At 45.0% G+C, this 23,440-nt stretch overlaps 1 protein-coding gene across 1 annotated transcript in view; it reads right to left on the bottom strand.

The window, feature by feature from the left end:
* Positions 1 to 23,440, bottom strand: part of DPT (dermatopontin) — an 86,738-nt gene that overhangs the window by 3,593 nt on the left and 59,705 nt on the right. The window contains exons 2-3 of the mRNA XM_063955660.1: positions 21,312 to 21,437; positions 7,874 to 7,981 (exon numbers count right to left, since the gene is read on the bottom strand). Of these exons, the coding sequence (XP_063811730.1) occupies positions 7,874 to 7,981; positions 21,312 to 21,437 (234 nt within the window). The remainder of the gene's footprint in view (positions 1 to 7,873; positions 7,982 to 21,311; positions 21,438 to 23,440) is intronic.

The following is a 23,440-nucleotide window of genomic DNA, read 5'->3' as shown; positions in this document are numbered from 1 at the left end:
CCTTGAGTCCTTCCGTTCTGAATTGCTTTGTAAGAAGCCACCATTTTCCCCAGAAGGCGGATGCACAGAAGTACTGAGATTCGGGTCGGCTTCAAGACGGCCCAAACCATTGACTGGATTACCATTGCCTTTTACAAGGGAAGGAACACTATCTGAGACTCTGTGTCCAGTATCATTCGCAGGAAATGAAGCTTCTGTGTTGGTTCTAGGTGGGATTTTGGTCGATTCAGAATCCACCCATGATCCAGGAGTAATCTGGTTGTGAGACCAATGTTCTCCAACAACTGCTCCCTGAACACAGCCTTTTTCAGAAGATCATCCAGGAATTACGTTCCCTTCTTGTTTGCAGAGTAGTAACATCATCTCTGCCATCACTTTGGTGAACACCTGCGGTGCCATGGAGAGACCAAATGACAGGGCCTGGAACTGGTAGTGACAGTCCTGTAGTGCAAACCGTAGATAAGCCTGATGGGGCGGCCAGATCGGAATGTGAAGGTACGCATCCTTGATATCCAGAAACACTAGGAATTCCCCTTCTTCCAGACCTGAGATCACCGCTCTCAGAGACTCCATCCTGAACTTGAACACTTGTAAGTATGGGTTCAATGACTTGAGGTTCAGAATCGGTATTACCAAACCGGTTTCGGTACTACAAACAAGCTGAAATAGTAACCCTTGTTTTGTAGATGAGGTGGAACTGGAACAATGACCTGGGTCTGTAACAGTTTTTGAATGGCGTCGCCGCGTTTTGTAAGGTTATTCTTGCCTCTTGTGAAACTGGTAAGCCTGGTTTGAAGAATCTGTGAGGTGGGAGATCCTGGAACTCCAGCCTGTATCCCTGGGATATATGGTCTATTACCCAGGGATCCTGGCAAGATCTTGTCCAGGTGTGACTGAAGAATTTTAGCCGAGCTCCCACCTGCCTGTCTCCCAAGCATTGCGGTCCACCGTCATGCGGAAGGCTTTAAAGAGGCAGAGCCGGAGCTCTGTTCCTGTGAACCAGCAGCCACTGGTTTCCGTGGTTTACCTCTAGCACCTCTGGCTTTGCCACGAAACTTTGCAGTCCAAAAGGACTGTAATTTGGGTCCTGAGTAGGCTTTCCTAGATGGCGGAGCTGCAGAAGGCAGATAGGTGAATTTACCCGCAGTAGCTCGTGAAATCCACTTGTCAAGTTCATCGCCAAATAAGGCCTCACCTGGGAAAGGCAGGCCTTCCACACCTGTTTAGGAATCCGCGTCAGCAGTCCACTGACGTGGCCGTAATCTCCTGCGTGTTGACACTGCCATATCTGAGGTGTGTGCACTAAGCAAACCTATCTCCTTAATGGCTTCCACCATAAAATTCGCAGAGTCTTGTATGTGTTGCAGGAGTAAAACAATTTCCTCTTGAGGTAAGGTGTCTAAACCCTCAATTAAATTACCAGACCATTTAGCAATGGCTCGCGTAATCCACCCGCATGCTATAGTGGGTCTCTGGGCCACCCCAGCAGCTGTATACAAATATTTGAGTGTAATCTCAATCTTACGATCAGCTGCATCCTTTAGGGAGGCTGCGCCAGGAACAGGTAATACTATTTTACGTGAGAGCCTGGAGACTGACGCATCCACTATCGGTGGCTTTTCCCATTTTTTCCTATCCTCGGGAGGAAAAGGAAAAGATGATAATAACTGCTTAGGAATTTGAAATTTCTTATTTATATTAACCCACGGTTCTTCAAACAGGGTATTAAGGGGGTAATTCTGAGTTGTTCGCAGCAGCAAATTTGTTAGCAATTGGGCAAAACCATGGCCCTCATTCCGAGTTGTTCGCTCATTATTTTTCTTCGCATCGGTGCGATTTTCCGCTAACTGCGCATGCGCAATGTTCGCACTGCGTCAAGTAAATTTGCTAAGAAGTTTGGTATTTTACTCACGGCATTACAAGGTTTTTTTCTTCGTTCTGGTGATCGGAGTGTGATTGACAGGAAGTGGGTGTTTCTGGGCGGAAACTGGCCGTTTTATGGGTGTGTGTGAAAAAACGCTGCCGTTTCTGTGAAAAACGCGGGAGTGGCTGGAGAAACGGGGGAGTGTCTGGGCGAACGCTGGGTGTGTTTGTGACGTCAAACCAGGAACGAAACTGACTGAACTGATCGCAGTGGCAGAGTAAGTGTCGAGCTACTCAGAAACTGCTAAGAAATTTCTATTCGCAATTTTGAGAATCTTTCATTCGCAATTCTGCTAAGCTAAGATTCACTCCCAGTAGGCGGCGGCTTAGCGTGTGCAATGCTGCTAAAAGCAGCTTGCGAGCGAACAACTCGGAATGAGGGAAAGAAAGGGGTGAGGGAATGTGATCAAGGGCGCCCAAAATTTAGGAGGAAAGTTTAGAAATGATGTAATAAAAACAATTTTAACATGAAATAAATGAAGAAATGGTGGATGCAACAATACTTGTAGACTCTTCTAGATGTTCTCAATCAGCTGTCCGTCTATGATTTGAAACCTCAGACAATCCTCAATTGATATGTGAAAACAAAAATGTAAAACAAAAACCAATGTGTAGTACAATTGTGGAAAAATGTCTTAATAAAGGTGTCCAGAAAATAAAACCCTGGTGAGTGGGGGGCTTGATAGTAGAAAGGATAGATTCTCGCCACCAATATTCTCAGGGTTCAAGACGTACCGAAACTCACATAATATATAGTAGGAATAAACATCTAACGGTATCTTTGTATGATTTTAGGTACAGCGTACCTCACTCACATGTCCAGCAGGTGTTCTCCACATATAAAGGTATCTTTAGCGGTCTTTAATAATGGTCCAAAAGCGGTGAGTTTTTAAAAGAAAAGGTTTTTATTTGACATGAGTCAAAAAAGAGTAAAAAATACAGGTAATTAACATTTGACCTTATTCGTCGGGCAGAAGAATGGGGGTGTCGGGAGATAAGATAGAAAAAAATCTCCAAATACTAGAAGGTAGTCCGGAATCCCCTCTGTAAACAAAAACCCCCCAAAAAATACCTTAAGATGGTCAAAAAACCTGTTTAAAAGTGTAAATCCACGCTCAGCATGCACCAACGACGTTTCAACCGTGTCGGTCTTTTTCAAGGTGTGTCACACACCTTGAAAAAGACCGACACGGTTGAAACGTCGTTGGTGCATGCTGAGCGTGGATTTACACTTTTAAACAGGTTTTTTGACCATCTTAAGGTATTTTTTGGGGGGTTTTTGTTTACAGAGGGGATTCCGGACTACCTTCTAGTATTTGGAGATTTTTTTCTATCTTATCTCCCGACACCCCCATTCTTCTGCCCGACGAATAAGGTCAAATGTTAATTACCTGTATTTTTTACTCTTTTTTGACTCATGTCAAATAAAAACCTTTTCTTTTAAAAACTCACCGCTTTTGGACCATTATTAAAGACCGCTAAAGATACCTTTATATGTGGAGAACACCTGCTGGACATGTGAGTGAGGTACGCTGTACCTAAAATCATACAAAGATACCGTTATATGTTTATTCCTACTATATATTATGTGAGTTTCGGTACGTCTTGAACCCTGAGAATATTGGTGGCGAGAATCTATCCTTTCTACTATCAAGCCCCCCACTCACCAGGGTTTTATTTTCTGGACACCTTTATTAAGACATTTTTCCACAATTGTACTACACATTGGTTTTTGTTTTACATTTTTGTTTTCACATATCAATTGAGGATTGTCTGAGGATTCAAATCATAGACGGACAGCTGATTGAGAACATCTAGAAGAATCTACAAGTATTGTTGCATCCACCATTTCTTCATTTATTTCATGTTAAAATTGTTTTTATTACATCATTTCTAAACTTTCCTCCTAAATTTTGGGCGCCCTTGATCACATTCCCTCACCCCTTTCTTTCTCTCATTGTACTTTTACCTGTGTTGTGGGCAGGTATAGGGATGTGATTGGGCTGACCAATTCCATTGCGCCAGAGTTCACTTTTTTCCTTTTCTGATTAACTCGGAATGAGGGCCCATGTGCAGTGCAGGTGGGGCAGATATAACATTTGCAGAGAGAGCTAGATTTGGGTGGGTTATTTTGTTTCTGTGCATGGTAAATACTGGCTGCTTTATTTTTAACTGCAATTTAGATTTCAGTTTGAATACACCAAACCCAAATCTAACTCTCTCTGCACATGTTATATCTGTCCCCCCTGCAGTACACATCGTTTTGCCCAACTGCTAACAAATTTGCTGCTGCGATCAACTCAGAATTAAGCCCTAATTTCCTTTCACACAGGAAAAGTGGCTGAGGTTTTTTTCTTCACATTAAAGAAAGATTCCTCACACACCTCTGTCACCTTATCAGGAATATTTAGGACTTCCCTTATAGAGTTTATGAGAGCCTCAACACCTTGTGACAGAGTACCCTGCCCTACCTCTATGTCCTCCTCACCTTCCTCCATTTCTGACCCTTCATTATCAGAGTCAGAATGCAGGATATGGACCAAAGTACGTTTTTGCGGATAAATGGTAGAGGACTGAGACACTGGTCTGAGTACTGAGTCCTTTTGCATAAACTCAGTCATAGACTGTCTTAAGTATTTTGTCTCCTTCTCATTATGAGATAATTTAGTAGAGATGGTGGAAATCATCCCCCGAATGGAGTCCAGCCATGTTGGCTCTGTCCCACTAGCCTGAGAAGGGATACTACACTGAGTACACACTAGTGAACCCACTGAAGAAGAGGAACACAGTGCCTTGCATGATACACACTCTTTGCCTGACATACTGTAGTAGTAACAGCACACACAGCAAAAGGTTAAAGCACAATTAACCCACAAACAGCCCTGCCAGAGAGACACAGAGAGAGGATAAAACCAGCACACGGCACCCTTATCGCTAAAGCCAAGCTTAGCCAGGTCGCAGACCAAGTACCTAGATTAGGGACTTAGTACACAAGTATAAAGCTCCCCCGTGGTATGACCCCCTGGTACCGCTGAGGTAATCTGAAGGCTCTCCGGAGGAGCTGCACATCCCTGCAGTCAGCGTCTGTGTTAGCTGCAGTAGAGTAAAATGGCACCTGTGAGCTGTTGGATCCGCTCATAGTGAAGCCCCCCCCCCCCGCCCCTTCAATTGAGTGCATTCTTCCCGCTCTCCTTTATACTGGCATTATGTGTCAAAGTGCATAAAATGGAGTAAGCCCCCTTTTAAGCTGCAATGCTAACCGGGACGCCGGCTTAGTACTTACCACTCTTCTGTCTTCTGGCTCTGTTAGGGGTGGCGGAGTGCTGCGGGAATGTACGCTCGCCATGGTGGGGCTTACGAATAGTTCCCTCAGGAGCTAGCGTCCTGTCAGCGGGGAACGGGACCATTAACCCTTAGTGGGGTTGGGCCGTCCCCCCATCCTAAGTCACACAAAGCAGACAGTCTGGTGCCATCCAGTCCTGCCTGAAAATAACAAACTTTTAAAATAAATGCAGAAAACTCTTCAGGAGCTTCCATAAGCATGTCTGGCTTCTCCGGGCACATTTTCTAAACTGAGTCTGGTAGGAGGGGCATAGAGGGAGGAGCCAGCACACGTTATCAAACTTCTATAGTGCCCATGGCTCCAAGTGGATCCGTCTATACCCCACGGTACTAAATGGATTCCCAGTATCCCCTAGAACGTAAGAGAAAAATAAATAAGTGCTGCCGTTTTCCATATATGTAATCAGGGCCGGTGCTAGGGTGTTCGGCGCCCTCCTGCAAACTATAAATTTGCGCCTTCCCATATTCCCCACCCCAGTGTTCTCTGCCAGCCAGTGTCACCTCCCCTCCTCAGTGTTCACTCCCAGTGTCACCTCCCACCCTCAGTGTCACCTCCCCACCCCAGTGTTCTCTGCCAGCCAGTGTCAGCCCCCCCCCCCCTCAGTGTTCTCTCTCTCTCTCTCCCCCTCCCCACTCCCCCCCCCCCTACCGATTTAGTGCTGCCTGTTGACCAGGTATAGCTGCGCCGCTTAGTGTCTGTGGTGGGCTGCCCATTGGAGTGCCTTCCACGTCTTCCGCACTCACTGGGCAGCGCAGGTACTGTACAGGCACTAACCTCCGATTCTCCCCCTCCGCATTGCCTTGCCCGGGTCAGCCTGCCTCTGAAAGTACGTCTCTGTACAGCAGCGGCTTCCTTCCCATTCCCACCCCTGCCCTGACGTTATTGGTTCCCGATCTTCCGCCCCGCCCACACACTGCCCCTACTCCCAGCAGCAACACAGAGCTCGCTCACTCACTGTGTGATTGCGGCTGCCGCTGCCTTGCTTCCACCGGCGCGGCACCGCTCCTTCGTAAGTCAGAGTACAGCGCTACTGCTCAACAGAGATGCAGAGCAGGTACAGCGCCTCTCCAGGCCGGCGCCTACCTGCTTTGCATCCCTATGCTGAGTGTTTTGCGCCGGCTCTGTATGTAATTGCTGTTACTAACTTCTATTGAATAAGTACATCTAATGGAAACACCCTTTCGGCTGATTCAGAGGTGGGCGGAGGCGACGCCCACCTACAACTTTATTCAAATGCCGCTACTAAGCCCTTCTCTGGTGTCCATCGGTGCGTCCGAATGTGCAAGCACTGAGACACATACTGGCAGTGTCAGTAGATGCTAGAACACCGATCAGTGCGTCTTCAGACACACCATGGAAACTTGCATCTACACCATCTGTGTACACAACCACTTTCCCCAACATGCCTGAGGCAACATAACATACCCATAAAATGGATAATCTCTGTGCATGCACTAAGCCACCTCCCAGTCACCGCCCACAGCCCAGAAACACCACTCACTTTTCCAATACATTTCTGAGACCGTGCGTCTTGATCAGCGCCTCTGTGTAACGCATGTACCAGGGGAGTATTTAGGTATTTGCACACATGCACACTCACAGTAGCAAAAAATACTGAATCGCATAACCATCAGCATTGCATGCATGCAGCTCTAAACCAGGCCCATTATTCCCAGGCAAGTATTACAAGGAGCTTCAAGAGACCAAGAGAAAAATCTGCATCAAGTGCAACAAGTATAACTGCTCAACACCACCAGTTTCTCAATCATAGGCTTCATCAGGGAACATAGTGCCTAATTCAGACCTGATCACTGTTGTGCAAAATCGCATAGCGGCCAATTATCATATGATTGCGCATACATACGGATCATAATGTTCAGGCGCGGCCAAACTGCAAAAAAATATTTTTTGATTGCTAGGCGAACGCAGGCTGATTGACAGGAAGCAGGCGTTTGGAGGTGGTAACTGCCCATTTTATGGGAGTGCCTGGAAAAACTCATGCATTCCCAAGCGTTTCAGGGCGGGTGCGTGACGTCAGCTGCGGCCCGATCAGCCTGCTTCTTTCGCACTATAGGAGTAGGTCCTGGGCTACGCACAGACTGGAAAAATCATTACATGGTGAGTGAGTTGCAAAATGGATTTGCAGCTGACCGGCGTGTGCAAAGCTTTTCGCATGGCGTACACAGACTAGCAAGGGGCGGCGACTATCCGATCTCAAACCTCTATAAATTCGCAGAGGAGCGATCAGGTCTGAATTAGGCCCACAGTTCAGCAGTTATGCCTGTAATTATTCTCCTGGGTTTTTACTGGAGGCACTATTCTCATCTGGCTTAGAACTCCTTGAGATATCCACATACCTTGCAATAATGTATTTTTCTTTTGATTTCCTCTAAAGATTACCAGCCTTCTAAGGAATCCATGCTGACAATACGGGTAACCAGATTTTTAAGAACAAATAGTTTTACTTTTTAATTCAGTGGTTACAGGTGTAGCAGTAATGTGACATTGTCTCTACCTAACAAACACACACGTGATTCACAAACAAGGCATGCTACTAAGATTGCTCTATTATATTAGTTATATTAACCATATATTAGATAAACTAACCGTTCCACCCCAGAGAAGGTTGTGGTTGCTCCTCTGATGTAATAACCATAGGAATACAGAACCATGTCCACTTCTTCCCCGTAATGTCCAGGATAGTCTTGTGTCAACCTATTATTAAAGAAATTAAATACATCAGCGATTTCCACAATGAATAACCATCATTTTACACTCCAATCTCCCATGAGGCCTTGTCAGAGTTCAGCAATACTTATACATTATTTACTAAGTATAGAGGAGTAGAACATTTGAACATCTTCGACGCATTTCCCTGCACTTGGGTAGGTTTTTCAAGAGGCAAAGGTAGCCTTGAAAAACCTACCCGAGTGCTTTAAAAACCTACCCGAGTGCAGGGAAACGCGTCGAAGATATAGAGGATTTTCCCTACACATCAGAATTCGCTATATTTGTTGTGCACTGCATCTATAATACCATCCGTGTAGTGAGGAGAACCAGCCTTCCCGCTATTATGCTAACATCTCGCCCCACACCAACGAGCTTGAACAGACCTGTGCCGCGCTGTTCGGGATATCGGGGTGAGCCGCGTCAGGACACACTACGGCTGCTAAAAACTTAACTCTCCACACTCTGGGGAGCCGTGATGGGACACATTGCGGCTGGTAAGAGCTCAATGCTCCACGTGCTGGTTAGTGTCTGGGGTGCATCCAGCCCCCACTACCTTGCTTTGGACGAACCTCCCATTCCATTATATATAAACAGGATAAGGTCATTTTACTGCTAACATTATTGATTCAGCGTAGAGATAGACTGTGACATAGAATGTCTCCGCTGTTCAATTTGTACACTTACCGACTGGGAGAAGTATTATCAATTTAGTGTTGAGTTAGACTGTGATAACTGAATGTCTCCGCTATTAACACTGATTTTGTCCAACATTTACCTATCAATCTACACTAATGGATGGTAGTATCATATGTGCTTAGGTGTTTATTCAGGTATAAGCACAAAAGGAGATATATAATCAACTGTGGATATATAGAGCTATATGTGCATGATATATTTTATGTGATTATATTGTTGTTTAAAAATTTTATTAAAATATGTATTATTGGTAATATGGTGTGTCTGAGTTATGCGCCAGCTGGAACTGTAATATATATATTTTTGGCAACAGAGACTGGCAAATCTCTTCCCAGCTGGTTTCTGACTATAGACACTTTTGGCACCAACCCACACAGCGCCATGGAACACTGGTTTCTGTATTGCAGGTTGCTGAGTGTGCTCCACTGCCTAGCAACCGGTATTTTTGATTGCTCTTGTGTTGTGCTATTGTGATGTTCCGGTACGTACTTCAGTAAATGTCGCTACGATTACCTTTATCTTTTGATGCTTTAGGAGAGTCTCTCCACTCTTGGATCCTCACAGAGAGGTGCGGCTACTGTTTTTCTAAAGAATTAACGTCACTTTTAAGTTACGTTATACGTATTTTTGTTTATTGGAGTAAGGGTTACGAAGAAAGCTTTGTACAGATCACATAAACATAAATTTATATAATAGTTACAACACAATTATATCTAAGATCTCAAGTATATGTTTTACCATAGGGTTAATAAACAATTTTATTAAACTGCTCCGTGACGTGTCGACTCGTTCTTTCCAGCATTTAGTTTCCTAAATTTTAAAGGTTAACACGTATTGATCACTTATGACTATACGAACAAACTCATATAATACCCGGTGAATCTGTAATTTATACTATTCATACTCTACGGATATAATTTAACCGAACATAAACGATACTTTATCAGTTCCTGCATTCAACTCTAAGACTTGTCGGAAAAGTATCATCTTTTCTTGACATTTACTAACCACAATATTTCTTATAAACAACAGATTAGACTAATGTCTTATGAACGTTGTAATAATATAGTTATATACGGCTCTTTGGCTGTGCGTCCGTAAGGAATTTTCTGTTAACTGGTCAAATGAGTGTCACTCAGCTCTGTAATTCCTTCCTGTGGGTACTGTGCTAATAGATAGCTTAGACGGTCCAGAACGGATGAAACGGAGTATGACAAATTTATGTATGAATTTACAAAGGTTATTTGTAATCCACTTTCCCTGCAGGTTTGTCCTCCACCGCTAGTTCTAAGTGACTGATTCCTTTGCCAACCAATTAGAGTACAATTATGCTGTCCCTTAGAATAGTGTTGGGTATAGTTGCTCCTGAGCTATCACTGTAATAATTTTAGTTCTGGTCGGGGAAGTAATCAGCTGCAGACCAATCTCTCTAGCACGTCTATGGACTGCAGTTGCTCCCAGTGTTACAAAAGATGAGTTCGTTGTAAAACTTTTATATAATATAATCTCAGTTCTGGGAGAAATGGATAAAGTACTTTATTTATAATAAGTGCACTTATTATTGCTGCTGCTCTCAATGTTCCCTGGCTGAAATGACAATTCTGTTGTGATGCAGGCTGGTGTTACTGTAACATTCACTATACCTGACTAGTAGTTTCAGCTGTTGTATGTTGCTCGTCCTTATATGGTCTGCGGATCCGCCTCTCTGACAGTCCCCCTTTGGTCACTGTATGCTCGGCTCCTGTGTCGTTCCCGCCCCAGTGCCGTCAATCACCGCTAGGCTGTGCCTCTTTCAGTCTGCCTCTTCAGGAGCAGCCGCCGCCTACTCCCGCCCTGATGGGCGGATCTATGACGCCTCCCGGATGCTGTCACTGGAGTCCCGACAAGTCTCAGCTTCGTATAGACTCCTCTGTTGTACAGGCGGGGACCGAAGCTCACCGCCGCTCGTTCCCACAAGTCCCGTCACCGCAGCACAGGTACCCGACCTCCTCTCTCTCCTCCGACCAAACTCAACTGCGCCACACTTCTTTTCAGCACCCGCGAGCCTCCTCAAACGTTTTTCTCTCGTGCGGGACGGAGGTCAAATGTTTTCCTCTCATGCGGGACGGATCTCCAGAGCCCGCTCGTGCCGCCAGGTTCTCCTTCCCGCTGGCACTGCCCATCCACAGCGCTCCTCTATGGGGACCCTTTTGTAATTATATTTCCCTCTGTGAGGGATACGCCGTCTCATCCATAATTATTTTTCCCTCTGTGAGGGATGCACAGTGAAACCAGCCTCATGCACAATTATATTCCCCTCTGTGAGGGATGCACAGTGAAACCCACAATTATATTTCCCTCTGTGAGGGATATACAGTATAATGCACATTTGCATTTGCAGGCTATACACCATTACTTATATATTCTTAAGAACTTATTTTCTTCCTACTCTATCGGGGTGTTACATGTAACCCCCCTTAAAGGGTGCGTGATCTCACGCACAATAATGTTACCTAACCCTGTTTACCTAGTTATATACTTGGCAATCTAATATCTATATCGTGGAGGTAGGACACCTTTCGTGCTCCTCTCTGACCTCCTCAGCACCGAGGGGACATCTGTTGTCTCGTGATCTACCTCCACTACATCACATTCAGCCACATTAGGCAGCAAACTACTAAGCTCCGGTACCTTGTTACTGTTACTTTCAAATAGACCAGACAATGTGCTTTCGGTTACATTAGTAAATTCCTGACTAATAGGATTTCTTACACTAACCAATACCGGGCAGAAATTCATTGGGTCGTTCCAAGCGTCATTATAAGCCAATTCTTCTGATATATTCAACCTCTCTGCTCTTTCCTGATCCACGTAGTCTTGTGGGGGTATTAGACATTTCTTAAGCTGATTTCGATGGACTACCAAAGAGTACTCTCCATTGTTTTTAGAAATCTTATATACATCGACCTCCGGTCGTGGAATCTCGGTGATAATGTAAGGGGTCACCTCCCAGTGTCCATACATCTTGCTTTGGCGCCGATTATTTCTTTTCCAGACTTTATCGCCTACATGAAATGGCTCAGCTAGGGCAGTCTCATTGTAGTGTTCGGATTGCCGCTGTCGCACCTGTTCCATTTTCTGGTTAACCACTGTCTGTGCAGCTTTCAATCTCTTTTGATGTTTCTTCACCCATTCTGTTTGTGGGATGGTCTCTTGGGCATTTCCTTGAGGTACTTCCAGAAGCAGATCCACCGGTAACTTGCCTTCTCGGCCGAAGAGTAGATAATACGGGGTGTACCCCGTGGAACTATGCTCCGTATTATTATACAATAAAGTAAGTTCTGGAAGTAGTGTGGGCCACTCCTGGCGTTCCGGGAGTGGAATAACTCTCAACATGTTAATTAAAGACTGATTCATCCTCTCAGAGAGTCCGTTGCATTGCGGATGATATGCAGTAGTCCTTAGTTTCTTACATCCGTAAAGGTCACACAACTCTTGAAACAACTTTGACTCAAAGGCGGCTCCCTGGTCAGTAAGTATGTTTTCTAGATAACCATATGGTCTGACAAAGGCTCTCCAAAGTAACTCAGCAGTGGTTTTGGCTGACAAGTCTCGGACCGGGAGGGCCACTGCAAATTTGGTGTAATGATCTATTATAGTAAGGGCGTATTGATAGCCCGTCCGGCTGGGTTCTAACTTCACGTGATCGATAGACACTATCTCCAAAGGATGATGACTTACGATAGGATGCAATGGTGCTTTGTGATCCGACTGCGCTCTTCTTTTGATAGTGCAGTTAGGGCACCTCTTACACCAGTTGTCGATATCATCCCGCATACTAATCCAGAAAAATCGCTTTCGTACATTTGCTTCCAACTTTTGAGTGCCAAAATGACCCGACTGGTCATGGTAAGCCCGCAGTATGCAGTCATGATCTTGTCTAGGTAGAACAATTTGCTTGATGGAACAGTGAGTCCTAGGGTTAATTCCACAGCGAATCAGGAGCCCTTTGTGAATTCGTAACCGATCTCGCTGTCTCCATAGTTTTAGCAGTTCAGGATCAGCTCCTTGTCTTTCCTGCTTATTTAAAACCTTTCCAGACAGTAGCAGACCTTTTAGTTGAGACAACAGCGGACTCTCTGCCTGCACTCTTCTCCACCTCTCACCATATTCCTCTTCGGAGTTAGCTTGATCATGGTCATTGCAGATAGGAGAAGTTTTTGCGTTTGTGGCATGCTGAACGAAGAATGCATGGAAAGCTGGCATTTCTACATCCTCCCACTGATCTTCCTCCATTTCTTGTTCACGCGATTCGGGTTGGCGTGACAAAGCATCAGCGTTCCCACTTCGGTATTTGATGGTATACTGATAATTGGCCAACCTGGAAGACCACCGTTGTTCCAATGCGCCTAACTGAGCCGTGGGTAAATGGGACAGTGGATTGTTGTCGGTGAAGGCAATAAATGGAGTGGCTGCCAAGTAGTGCTTAAATTTTTCCGTCACGGCCCACACTAAGGCTAACAACTCTAACTTAAATGCGCTATAATTAGCATCATTACGTTCCGTCTTCTTCAAACTCCGACTGGCGTATGCAATCACACGTTCGTGGCCTTGTTGTTTTTGGGATAGGACGGCTCCCAAGCCTTGATTGCTGGCATCCGTATACAAGTGGAAGATCTGACTGTAATCAGGGTACGCAAGTACAGGCGCTTCAGTCAATGCCTTCTTCAACTGATCGAATGCATCCTGTTGAATTTGAGTCCATCTTATCGGGAAATTTCTATTATGACAGGTCTTAGGCACCCCACGAAGCAATTCGTGCAATGGAGCCGCAATGTGTGCAAACCTTCTTACAAACCTCCGGTAATATCCTACAAATCCTAAAAACCTACGTACTTCTTTCAGGGTGCTTGGAACGGGCCAGTCTTGAACCGCTGCTATTTTTCCCGGGTCAGGTGTATCTCCATCTGCACTTACAATATGGCCCAGATATTGCACGCAGGTTTTTAACAGATGGCACTTTGAGGGTTTTACTTTCAAACCATACTCTGCGAGTCTTGCAAACACTTCTTGAAGATGCCGTAGGTGTTCATGATAGGTCTTGGCGTAGATTATAATATCGTCTAAATAGAGAAGTACCATGTCACAGTTCTTATGGCCTAGGCAGTGTTCCATGACTCGCTGGAACGTTCCTGGTGTATTACAAAGACCAAAAGGCATACAATCAAATTCATATAGCCCCATAGGTGTTGTGAAGGCTGTCTTCTCTCGATCTTCTGGCGCCACCTTAATTTGCCAATATCCACTAGTTAAATCGAGGGTAGAAAAGTAGGTGTCAGATTTCAAAGCTGTTAGCGACTCCTCTATTCTCGGCAAAGGATAGGCATCTTTATGGGTAACTTGGTTTAACTTTCTATCATCTACACAAAACCGCAGGCTTCCATCTTTTTTTCGAACTAGGACTATGGGCGCTGCCCACGGACTGTAACTTTCTCGAATGACCCCTGTTGCTTCCATTTCCTCTAGCATTTTGCAAACAGGTTGATACAATGCCGGTGCAAGTGGTCGATAACGTTCTCTAATCGGTGGTGCATCCCCAGTTGGGATGTAATGTTGAATTTGTTCCACTCTGCCAAAGTCGGACGAACTTTTACTGAAAGTTGCAGTGTTTTCCTTCACTACTCGCAACACTCCAGACTTGAGTTCTTCGGGAGTGTCAGTTTCTCCAATCTGAATTTCCTGCCACCAAGAAGCCTGCTCGTCGCTCCCTCCTCCTTCTCTAGCGGTCGTGTTCATCTGTGTGGTTCCAATAGGGATCTCGATTATGTCCTGGATAGCAGTCCACACTAGTTTTGCTATAGTGTAGTTTCGGAGTAACTTAATGGGATGGTCATGCGGATTGAGGATTCTAATTGGTACTCGTCCTCCTTCCACTGTAGTTAAGGACCGGGCCACCACTAAATCGCTTCGAGTGGATATTGAACAAGGTTCGACCACTGCAGTATAACTTCTCCCCTGAGGACCGCATCTCACCTTTCCCCAGATTATGGTCTCCGTATTTGGGCGTAGGGTAATAGGTCTATGATCCGCAATTTTTACCTTTCTAATTTCTCCATCTGGCTTCACTAGTTGCTGTTGACCTTGGAGCACTCTAATAGTCTTGTTTAAGGCTTGTTGGGCTGCAGGAGGTGCATCAGTTAATTCAGTCTTCAGGGCCACAATCAATTCTTCTGGACAATTCTGTAACACGTTCATTCCGATGATAATTGGGGGAACCGTTTGATCATTGACGTTAGTAATCAGACATCCTTGACGAGGCAACACAGCCTCTCCAATCTTAAAATCCAGTTCACAGTAGCCTTTACATGAAATATTAAGTCCATTGCTGGCAAATAATCGGAACCAGGCAGGCGGGGGTGGTATTACTCCTTTTTCTCCCCAATAATGCCGAAAAGCTTCCACTTGTATGGTAGTTACTTGTGAACCTGTATCGAGTGTAGCTGGTACTTCTACCACATCCATATGTACATTAATGACAGGGCATTGCCCCACATAAGTAGGGCACCACTCCTCTGGTGTGGGACCTATTCCTTCTGTCCCCCCCGAGGGTTGGTCTCCGGCCTCGGGGCATTGGCGTTTAAAGGTTCTTGTTGTCTGCACACGCGTTCAACATGACCACTGCGGTCACACCTTCTACAGATAGGTCTGCCTTGGGAATCAAACCGATCGGTAGGTCTGCGGCCCCTAGCCTGTGGTGATTCCCACCAATTGCTATAGCCTCGTCATCGGTCAGCATGCCAATCGGTTTCAGGTCGTGCAGATGAGGAACGTTTCAGCAACTTCTGTAATTCTCTACTCATCTCAGCCATTCCAAGAGTAAGTTCCTCCATTTGTCCCTTCAGAGTGGGCAAAGGATCTGAGGTTGGTGTTTGTATACTTTGAACCGCGGGTTTCTTCTGCTTGGGGGCCTCTCCCGACACTAGATAAGTAACGTCATTACCCCCAGTTTGCTCTTGATACCCGGGCAACTCAGGAAAAGAGTTCTCTTTATGCTGGATTGGACCAACTACTTTAATTGCCGCTTCCTTGAAGTCCAAGAAGGAATCCGTATTCTTTTGCATTCTTAATAGTTTCAACTGTGTTCGAACGCTTTCGTTGTTAACTCCATCTATGAATTGATTTACTAAAACTTCATCGGGTTCCCTCACTTCCAACTCGTCTACTTCCTGTATATCTCTCAACGCTTCTTGCAAGCTTAAAGCAAAGTCTCTTAGGGATTCCAAAGATTGTTGTTTGCGAGCGTAAAAATGAGATTTTAGCTCTGCGACCGTGCTGATATCAAACGTAGTGGCGAGTCGTTGAAATATTTGCTCTGCAGTTTGTCTTTCTCCCAAGGGCCAGGATAGTACTTCTCGCAATGCAGACTCTTTTAATTGTCCAACTAAAATCTCTACCTGCTGTTGTTCAGCCAATGGATAAAGCCGGAACATTGACTGTAATTTCCGTTTGAATTCCATAAAAGTGCTCGAGTCTTTTCTTCTCTCACCTGCATAAATAGGAAGCCACGGGGCTCCAAAATAATAAGGGAGTGTAATTGGATTTACGGTGGCGCTGGCCATAGTTGGTTGATTGCTTGTTGTAGAGCCAGAATTCATGTTGGCACTGGTCGTAGCTGGTTGAGTACTTTCAACAGGTCTTTGCTCGTCGGTTGACATATTTTGTTTGTGATCCTGTTCGTGGGACGCCAATTTTAGATGTGATGTTCCGGTACGTACTTCAGTAAATGTCGCTTTGATTACCTTTATCTTTCGATGCTTTAGGAGAGTCTCTCCACTCTTGGATCTTCACACAGAGGTGCGGCTACTGTTTTTCTAAAGAATTAACGTCACTTTTAAGTTACGTTATACGTATTTTTGTTTATTGGAGTAAGGTTACGAAGAAAGCTTTGTACAGATCACATAAACATAAATTTATATAATAGTTACAACACAATTATATCTAAGATCTCAAGTAAATGTTTTACCATAGGGTTAATAAACAATTTTATTAAACTGCTCCGTGACGTGTCGACTCGTTCTTTCCAGCAGATAGTTTCCTAAATTTTAAAGGTTAACACGTATTGATCACTTATGACTATACAAACAAACTCATATAATACCCGGTGAATCTGTAATTTATACTATTCATACTCTACGGATATAATTTAACCGAACATAAACGATACTTTATCAGTTCCTGCATTCAACTCTAAGACTTGTCGGAAAAGTATCATCTAATGGAATACCCCTTGACATATACTAACCACAATATTTCTTATAAACAACAGATTAGACTAATGTCTTATGAACGTTGTAATAATATAGTTATATACGGCTCTTTGGCTGTGCGTCCGTCAGGAATTTTCTGTTAACTGGTCAAATGAGTGTCACTCAGCTCTGTAATTCCTTCCTGTGGGTACTGTGCTAATAGATAGCTTAGACGGTCCAGAACGGATGAAACGGAGTATGACAAATTTATGTATGAATTTACAAAGGTTATTTGTAATCCACTTTCCCTGCAGGTTTGTCCTCCACCGCTAGTTCTAAGTGACTGATTCCTTTGCCAACCAATTAGAGTACAATTATGCTGTCCCTTAGAATAGTGTTGGGTATAGTTGCTCCTGAGCTATCACTGTAATAATTTTAGTTCTGGTCGGGGAAGTAATCAGCTGCAGACCAATCTCTCTAGCACGTCTATGGACTGCAGTTGCTCCCAGTGTTACAAAAGATGAGTTCGTTGTAAAACTTTTATATAATATAATCTCAGTTCTGGGAGAAATGGATAAAGTACTTTATTTATAATAAGTGCACTTATTATTGCTGCTGCTCTCAATGTTCCCTGGCTGAAATGACAATTCTGTTGTGATGCAGGCTGGTGTTACTGTAACATTCACTATACCTGACTAGTAGTTTCAGCTGTTGTATGTTGCTCGTCCTTATATGGTCTGCGGATCCGCCTCTCTGACAGTCCCCCTTTGGTCACTGTATGCTCGGCTCCTGTGTCGTTCCCGCCCCAGTGCCGTCAATCACCGCTAGGCTGTGCCTCTTTCAGTCTGCCTCTTCAGGAGCAGCCGCCGCCTACTCCCGTTCTGCTGGGCGGATCTATGACGTCTCCCGGATGCTGTCACTGGAGTCCCGACAAGTCTCAGCTTCGTATAGACTCCTCTGTTGTACAGGCGGGAACCGGAGCTCACCGCCGCTCGTTCTCGCAAGTCCCGTCACCACAGCACAGGTACCCGACCTCCTCTCTCTCCTCCGACCAAACTTAACTGCGCCACACTTCTTTTCAGCACCCGCGAGCCTCCTCAAACGTTTTTCTCTCGTGCAGGACGGAGGTCAAACGTTTTTCTCTCGTGCGGGACAGATCTCCAGAGCCCGCTCGTACCGCCAGGTTCTCCTTCCCGCTGGCGCTGCCCATCCACAGCGCTCCTCTATGGGGACCCTTTTGTAATTATATTTCCCTCTGTGAGGGATACACAGTCTCATCCATAATTATTTTTCCCTCTGTGAGGGATGCACAGTGAAACCAGCCTCATGCACAATTATATTCCCCTCTGTGAGGGATGCACAGTGAAACCCACAATTATATTTCTCTCTGTGAGGGAAATACAGTATAATGCACATTTGCATTTGCAGGCTATACACCATTACTTATATATTCTTAAGAACTTATTTTCTTCCTACTCTATCGGGGTGTTACACTATTGTATATGTATATGCTTTTATATTTGGTTATGACTACCCATTTTTAACCCAGCTTGTTTCTGGATACCCATCTACATGCTATCAGATAATTATTCTTGCCTAGTCTTACTGACACAATCAATTACTTAAAATGTTTGTTTTTTTACAACCTTCATTCAGTTGCACATTCTGACCCCTGGCCGGACACTTACTATATTTGTATCTAGTCCCTTGTCTCTAGGTTCATACTGTGTGGGTGAAGCACTTGGGTCTAGTGGTATTTTTTCATCTTTCATCCATCTTCTGTCCAAAGCTGGCTACTTCACTGGGTAAGTGGTAGACTGGGAGTTTTTTGGGTTTAGGATGGTGGAGATCAGTACTATCTTAGAATGTACTGGTTATAGATGCAAGGGAGTGGGGCAGGTAATTTGTAATGTGTAGACTGGGGGTGTGGTGGTGTCATGTTGCTAGAAGATCAAGACTATAGTGTCTGAGAGAGGGTGCTGAGGTGGGGAAGGTCCAGTAAGATGGGTATTGGGGACATGTCTTTTTCTGAGAACAAATTATGGATGTACTTTCTTGAAGAACACTGAGGTATGTAGAGGTGTGCGGAGTTTGTGAAACGAGAACCAGGACATGACACGCAACTACACCCCCAAAATGTCCTACCATGGGGAGTGGCTTCACAAACAAAGTCACACCCCCTTTCTTGCATGTGAACACTGAAGGATTACACAGTGTTGCACTGGGAGACACCACCCATAGTGACGTCCCTGCCCAGAATTGTTGGGTGTAGGAACAACCTGTAGCATCGCTAATTTTCCTTCACACTCCATTGAGGTGCGCTGGAAAATTTGCATTGTTTGGGTACCATAATACAGTGATGTACACAGACAAACATTGTGACAACACATTGCTGGGAATTTAATTTCCCCAAAAAGAATTTTAACGGTCCACTATTGAAGATAGCTTATACTGTATAATAACATTCACAGATACAATATATATGTAAATGTTTCAAGCACTTATTGCACCTGTTTGAGATAGTTCTGAGTGTGAAGGAAATGTTTTGTTTCCCACAGTAGCAATTCCACTGAGAGTCATTATAGTCTGATATTTTGCTGACCTTTTCAGTAAACTTTGGAGACTATAGGGATTATTCATCATCCGTAATGGGCCTGTTTCTGCATGTTTTACGTAATGGGCCTATTCATTATTAGGGACCCAATGGGGACCCCTAGTATTCTGCAAACTCCAAAAATGTAGTTTTCAGAGTCTGCCTGTGGAAAACAACGCCATCTTCAGATGGATAAAGTTAGTTCACAGAGCCCCGGTCCTATCTATGGGAAGGAGGACTGGGGTTACAAAGAGGGATCCATCTGCCATCTCCGCACTGTGTACCCAGCGGCCGTGTGCATGTGGAAACTCAGGTCACACATGCACAGTTGGCTGACATGGCACCGGTAAGTAGCACTGCTCCTTCGGTAGCATTATTAGGAATACTGGGGACTGCTGTATTTACACCAAAACAATACTGAATTACTTTGGTAATTAAGGTGGACATTTACTAAGCAGTGATAAGAGCGGAGAAGTGAACCAGTGGAGATATTGCCCCATCAACCAATCAGCAGCTCTGTATCATTTTATAGTATGCAAATTATAGCTGTTACTTTAGTGCTGATTGGATGCCATGGGCAACGTCTCCACTGGCTCACTTCTCCACTCTTATCACTGCTTAGTAAATGTCCCCCTAAGTATCAACCGCCGCAACTCGTAGCAACTTGGATACTTATGCTGGTTACACACCTGCATGACTGGCAACCGTGCTGATGGTTGGGGTAAATTACTTATTGGGCTGAATGAAGGGGTTGAGACCACCGGTTACAATACCAATGGCGGGATTCTGGCTGTTACATGACCGGCGGTGGGGCAAACGCAATGAAGCCCCTTGCGGGCCTGCCATGCAGCGAGCTCAGAAGCTCACTGCATTCGCCACAGGATTTATTCCCACACTATTGGTGTCATGGACACCAACAAGTGGGAATAGTCCCTGTTGGTCGGCATGCCAACTGGCAGGATTTTCAGATGGCAAGATCCCGGCGTCGGTATTGTAACCGGCGGTTTCCTACATAACCACATCCCGAATGAAGGGCCCCAGTACATGACTTCCAGTGTGGTAGGGGGTGTTTCATACGCAGGGGAAAGGTGAATAGTGAAGTGGGCTTAATATTCATAATTTTCCGGTGGGAGGGCAGCTTGCTTGACTGCAGATATCTCCAGTTCAAGAGGTACTGGGGACTTGGGGATCAGCGTTCAGGAGCCAGAGCAATCCACCACCGAATATCTAAACTGCATACCAGGCGTGTGGAGCTGGAGCAGGGACCAGCTGCTGGAAGGCTGATATCTCGGGTTCTGGGCATAGTAGAGACACGCTGCCAGTGTCCATTGAAAGGGGAGTGTCCCAGCTTTTGGAGTACCCCCTCAACAAAACTCTAAGTTAGACAGAACCTGAGATATCTGGTTGGGAAGAGCAATTAACAGGCTTGGATGGGGACCACTGCTTTGAAGTCAGATATCTCCGGTTTCCCAGGGTCAATTTTAAAAAATCTGGTACTCCTGGAAAAAGGGGACCCTCAGCTATCAGCCTAGGACCCTTATGCTCTAGGGGCCCTTGGGCAACTGTCCATTGAGCCCATACGAAAATACGGCCCTGTGGCAAATCAAGACGATATCGCACTACTGTGTACCTGGCCTTAATCATGTGGAAGTCATTAGCCCCCGATGAAGTATAGGCCCCTACATGGTGAGCTTAGCATATTTTAGATCAGAATACATTCACCATCAACAGTAGCACTTAAGTGACTTAAAGGGATATTAAAAGAATCAGAATAATTTATGCTAATGATAACTGGACTTACCAGCAACCATAAGAGCACTTTCGACTGTAACGGCAGCAGTAAAATTGCCATTCTCTATCCAGAACTGCATCAAAGTACTGACTCTGAAATCCTGCCACCAGCCCATTATTAGAACACGTCTGATACCTGCAAATGAAAATAGTTGTGATGAACATTTTCTTGAAAACAGGCAAAATGAAAGCACAAATTTATGGCACAATTGAAAATCACAATTCATTTATTTATGGATGGCAGCGCCCATAGGTAAAAATGAAATATAGGTTTAGGTACAGTTTTAATATGCTGAATCATAAAATGTTATTTCATAGTGACAAAGGCAGCTTTCGGTCATCCTTAAAGTAATTTTGAATAGTTCTAATAATGAATTTTAGATCACCTGACTATCAAAATATAAACATTATTTGATAAAAGTTACTCCGTGGTGTTCTTTACATTCCGTGATTACAGTATCTCCCAGGAGGAAGATCGGTTCTCCACCACTGTATTCTATCCCAAAAACATCTACTTGCCAAAAAAACATGTAATGTGTGCAGCTGAATCTATTGCTGCAAAAAGTTATCATCCTTTCATTGCCTGAGAATGGGTAAAATACATTCCCATTGTCACTGCTGTCTAGTTAGGGTGAAATATATGTAATATGATAGTGATTCCCAGTCATATTTGTCTTTCACAAAATGTGGGAAATGTCTTAATGTAAAATTTAGAAATGATATGCGCATGATGAGGTTAATTCAGAGTGGGGCGATAGTCTGTCAGTGTCCGGAGTCTTACCGGTACGCTGGGGCTGCGGGGCTGGCTTCCTTGGCGATGTGCGGGCAGCGGCGGAGGTGGGCTGCTGCGCTGGATCCGTGGGCAGCAGTAACGGCGGTGAGGGGGTCTGCCCGGGGCGGCGGGACGCCGCTACAATGGGTCGCTCTTGCTGAGCCGTTGCTAGGAGACCAGGGGCAGTGAGCATTGTGGCTTTGCAAAAAGGTCTGCATTACTGGGCGCCGCCATGTTGGAGACCAAGTTTTAAGCATAGTTCCTGTTTCCTGTTTCTTCCAGCCAATCCTGGGGAAGCTCTCCCTATAAAAGGGGGCTGGTTTAGGACAGGGATGCCAGTGCTTTAAGATACAACCCTGTTGTAGGTGCTGTATTCTGGTTCCTCCTGATCCTGCTTGGTCGGTTCTCTGTTGCTGCTGCAGCCCTGCCGTTTCTAGCCTGCTACTGCCTGTGGAAGCGCCCCTGGAAAACCCGGTCCAGTAAGACTCTTTGGGCACAGTCGGCCCTGGGTCTTCTGCCTCGTCTTTCAAGCCACACTCCACAGATCTCCTTCACCAGCCATGCCTTTGTACCACCGACCACAGCCTGTAGATTATTATCTTCAGCCTCGTTTTCCAAACTACAGTCCACAGTCCTTGTCTCAAGCCACGTCTTCAACCACCATCCACAGTTCCACAGTTCATCATCTACAGTCTCGTCTTTCAAATCAAAGTTCACAGTTCTTCGCCTCCAGCCACGTCTTTAACCATCGTGCCCCAGCCTCGGTTCTCTACCTCAGCCCTGTACATAATATATACTTTCCATTGACTCTCAAACCCCGCCTACGTTCTTCATTGCTCCGTGTCCCATGCAAAGGAACTATATCCAGCCCCCTCATCTGGTTCATTCACAGCCTGCTACCTCCTCGGGCAAATCTCAGCTGCCGGATCCTCAAACTCTGCTAGACGTGACATATTCGGCCATATATGCATCGTGTGAGTGGCCCTGGTTCGGGTGCTGTTGTAGAAAGCATAGCAGCTCTTTGGACACCCACAAAACTGAGTCATGCCTTGGATTTGTGAAATGGAGACCATCTCTGTCCCCTCCCCACCCTCAAACAGCTGCAGGCCGTAAATCACCTGATGTCTGTGGGCTAACTGCATCTGAGTATGCAGGACACATACTGCTCATGCGCATGTACCAGTCATTGCTACATTGCATCCTGTAACTTATTGCTACGGGACCTGAATCATGCCTAGTGTGCTCAGAAGTAAATCACTGGACCTGGACCTGTGTCAAGTAATCACTGGACCTGTGTCAAAAAATTCTACACACAATACCCCATAATGACAACGTGAAAAAAGTTGTTTTGAGATTTTTGCAAATGT

Source organism: Pseudophryne corroboree, chromosome 2 (genome assembly GCF_028390025.1).
Source record: "Pseudophryne corroboree isolate aPseCor3 chromosome 2, aPseCor3.hap2, whole genome shotgun sequence".
Taxonomy (NCBI): Eukaryota; Metazoa; Chordata; class Amphibia; order Anura; family Myobatrachidae; genus Pseudophryne; species Pseudophryne corroboree.
Note: the sequence above shows the minus strand (reverse complement) of the source record. Positions and strands in the feature narration are given on the sequence as shown.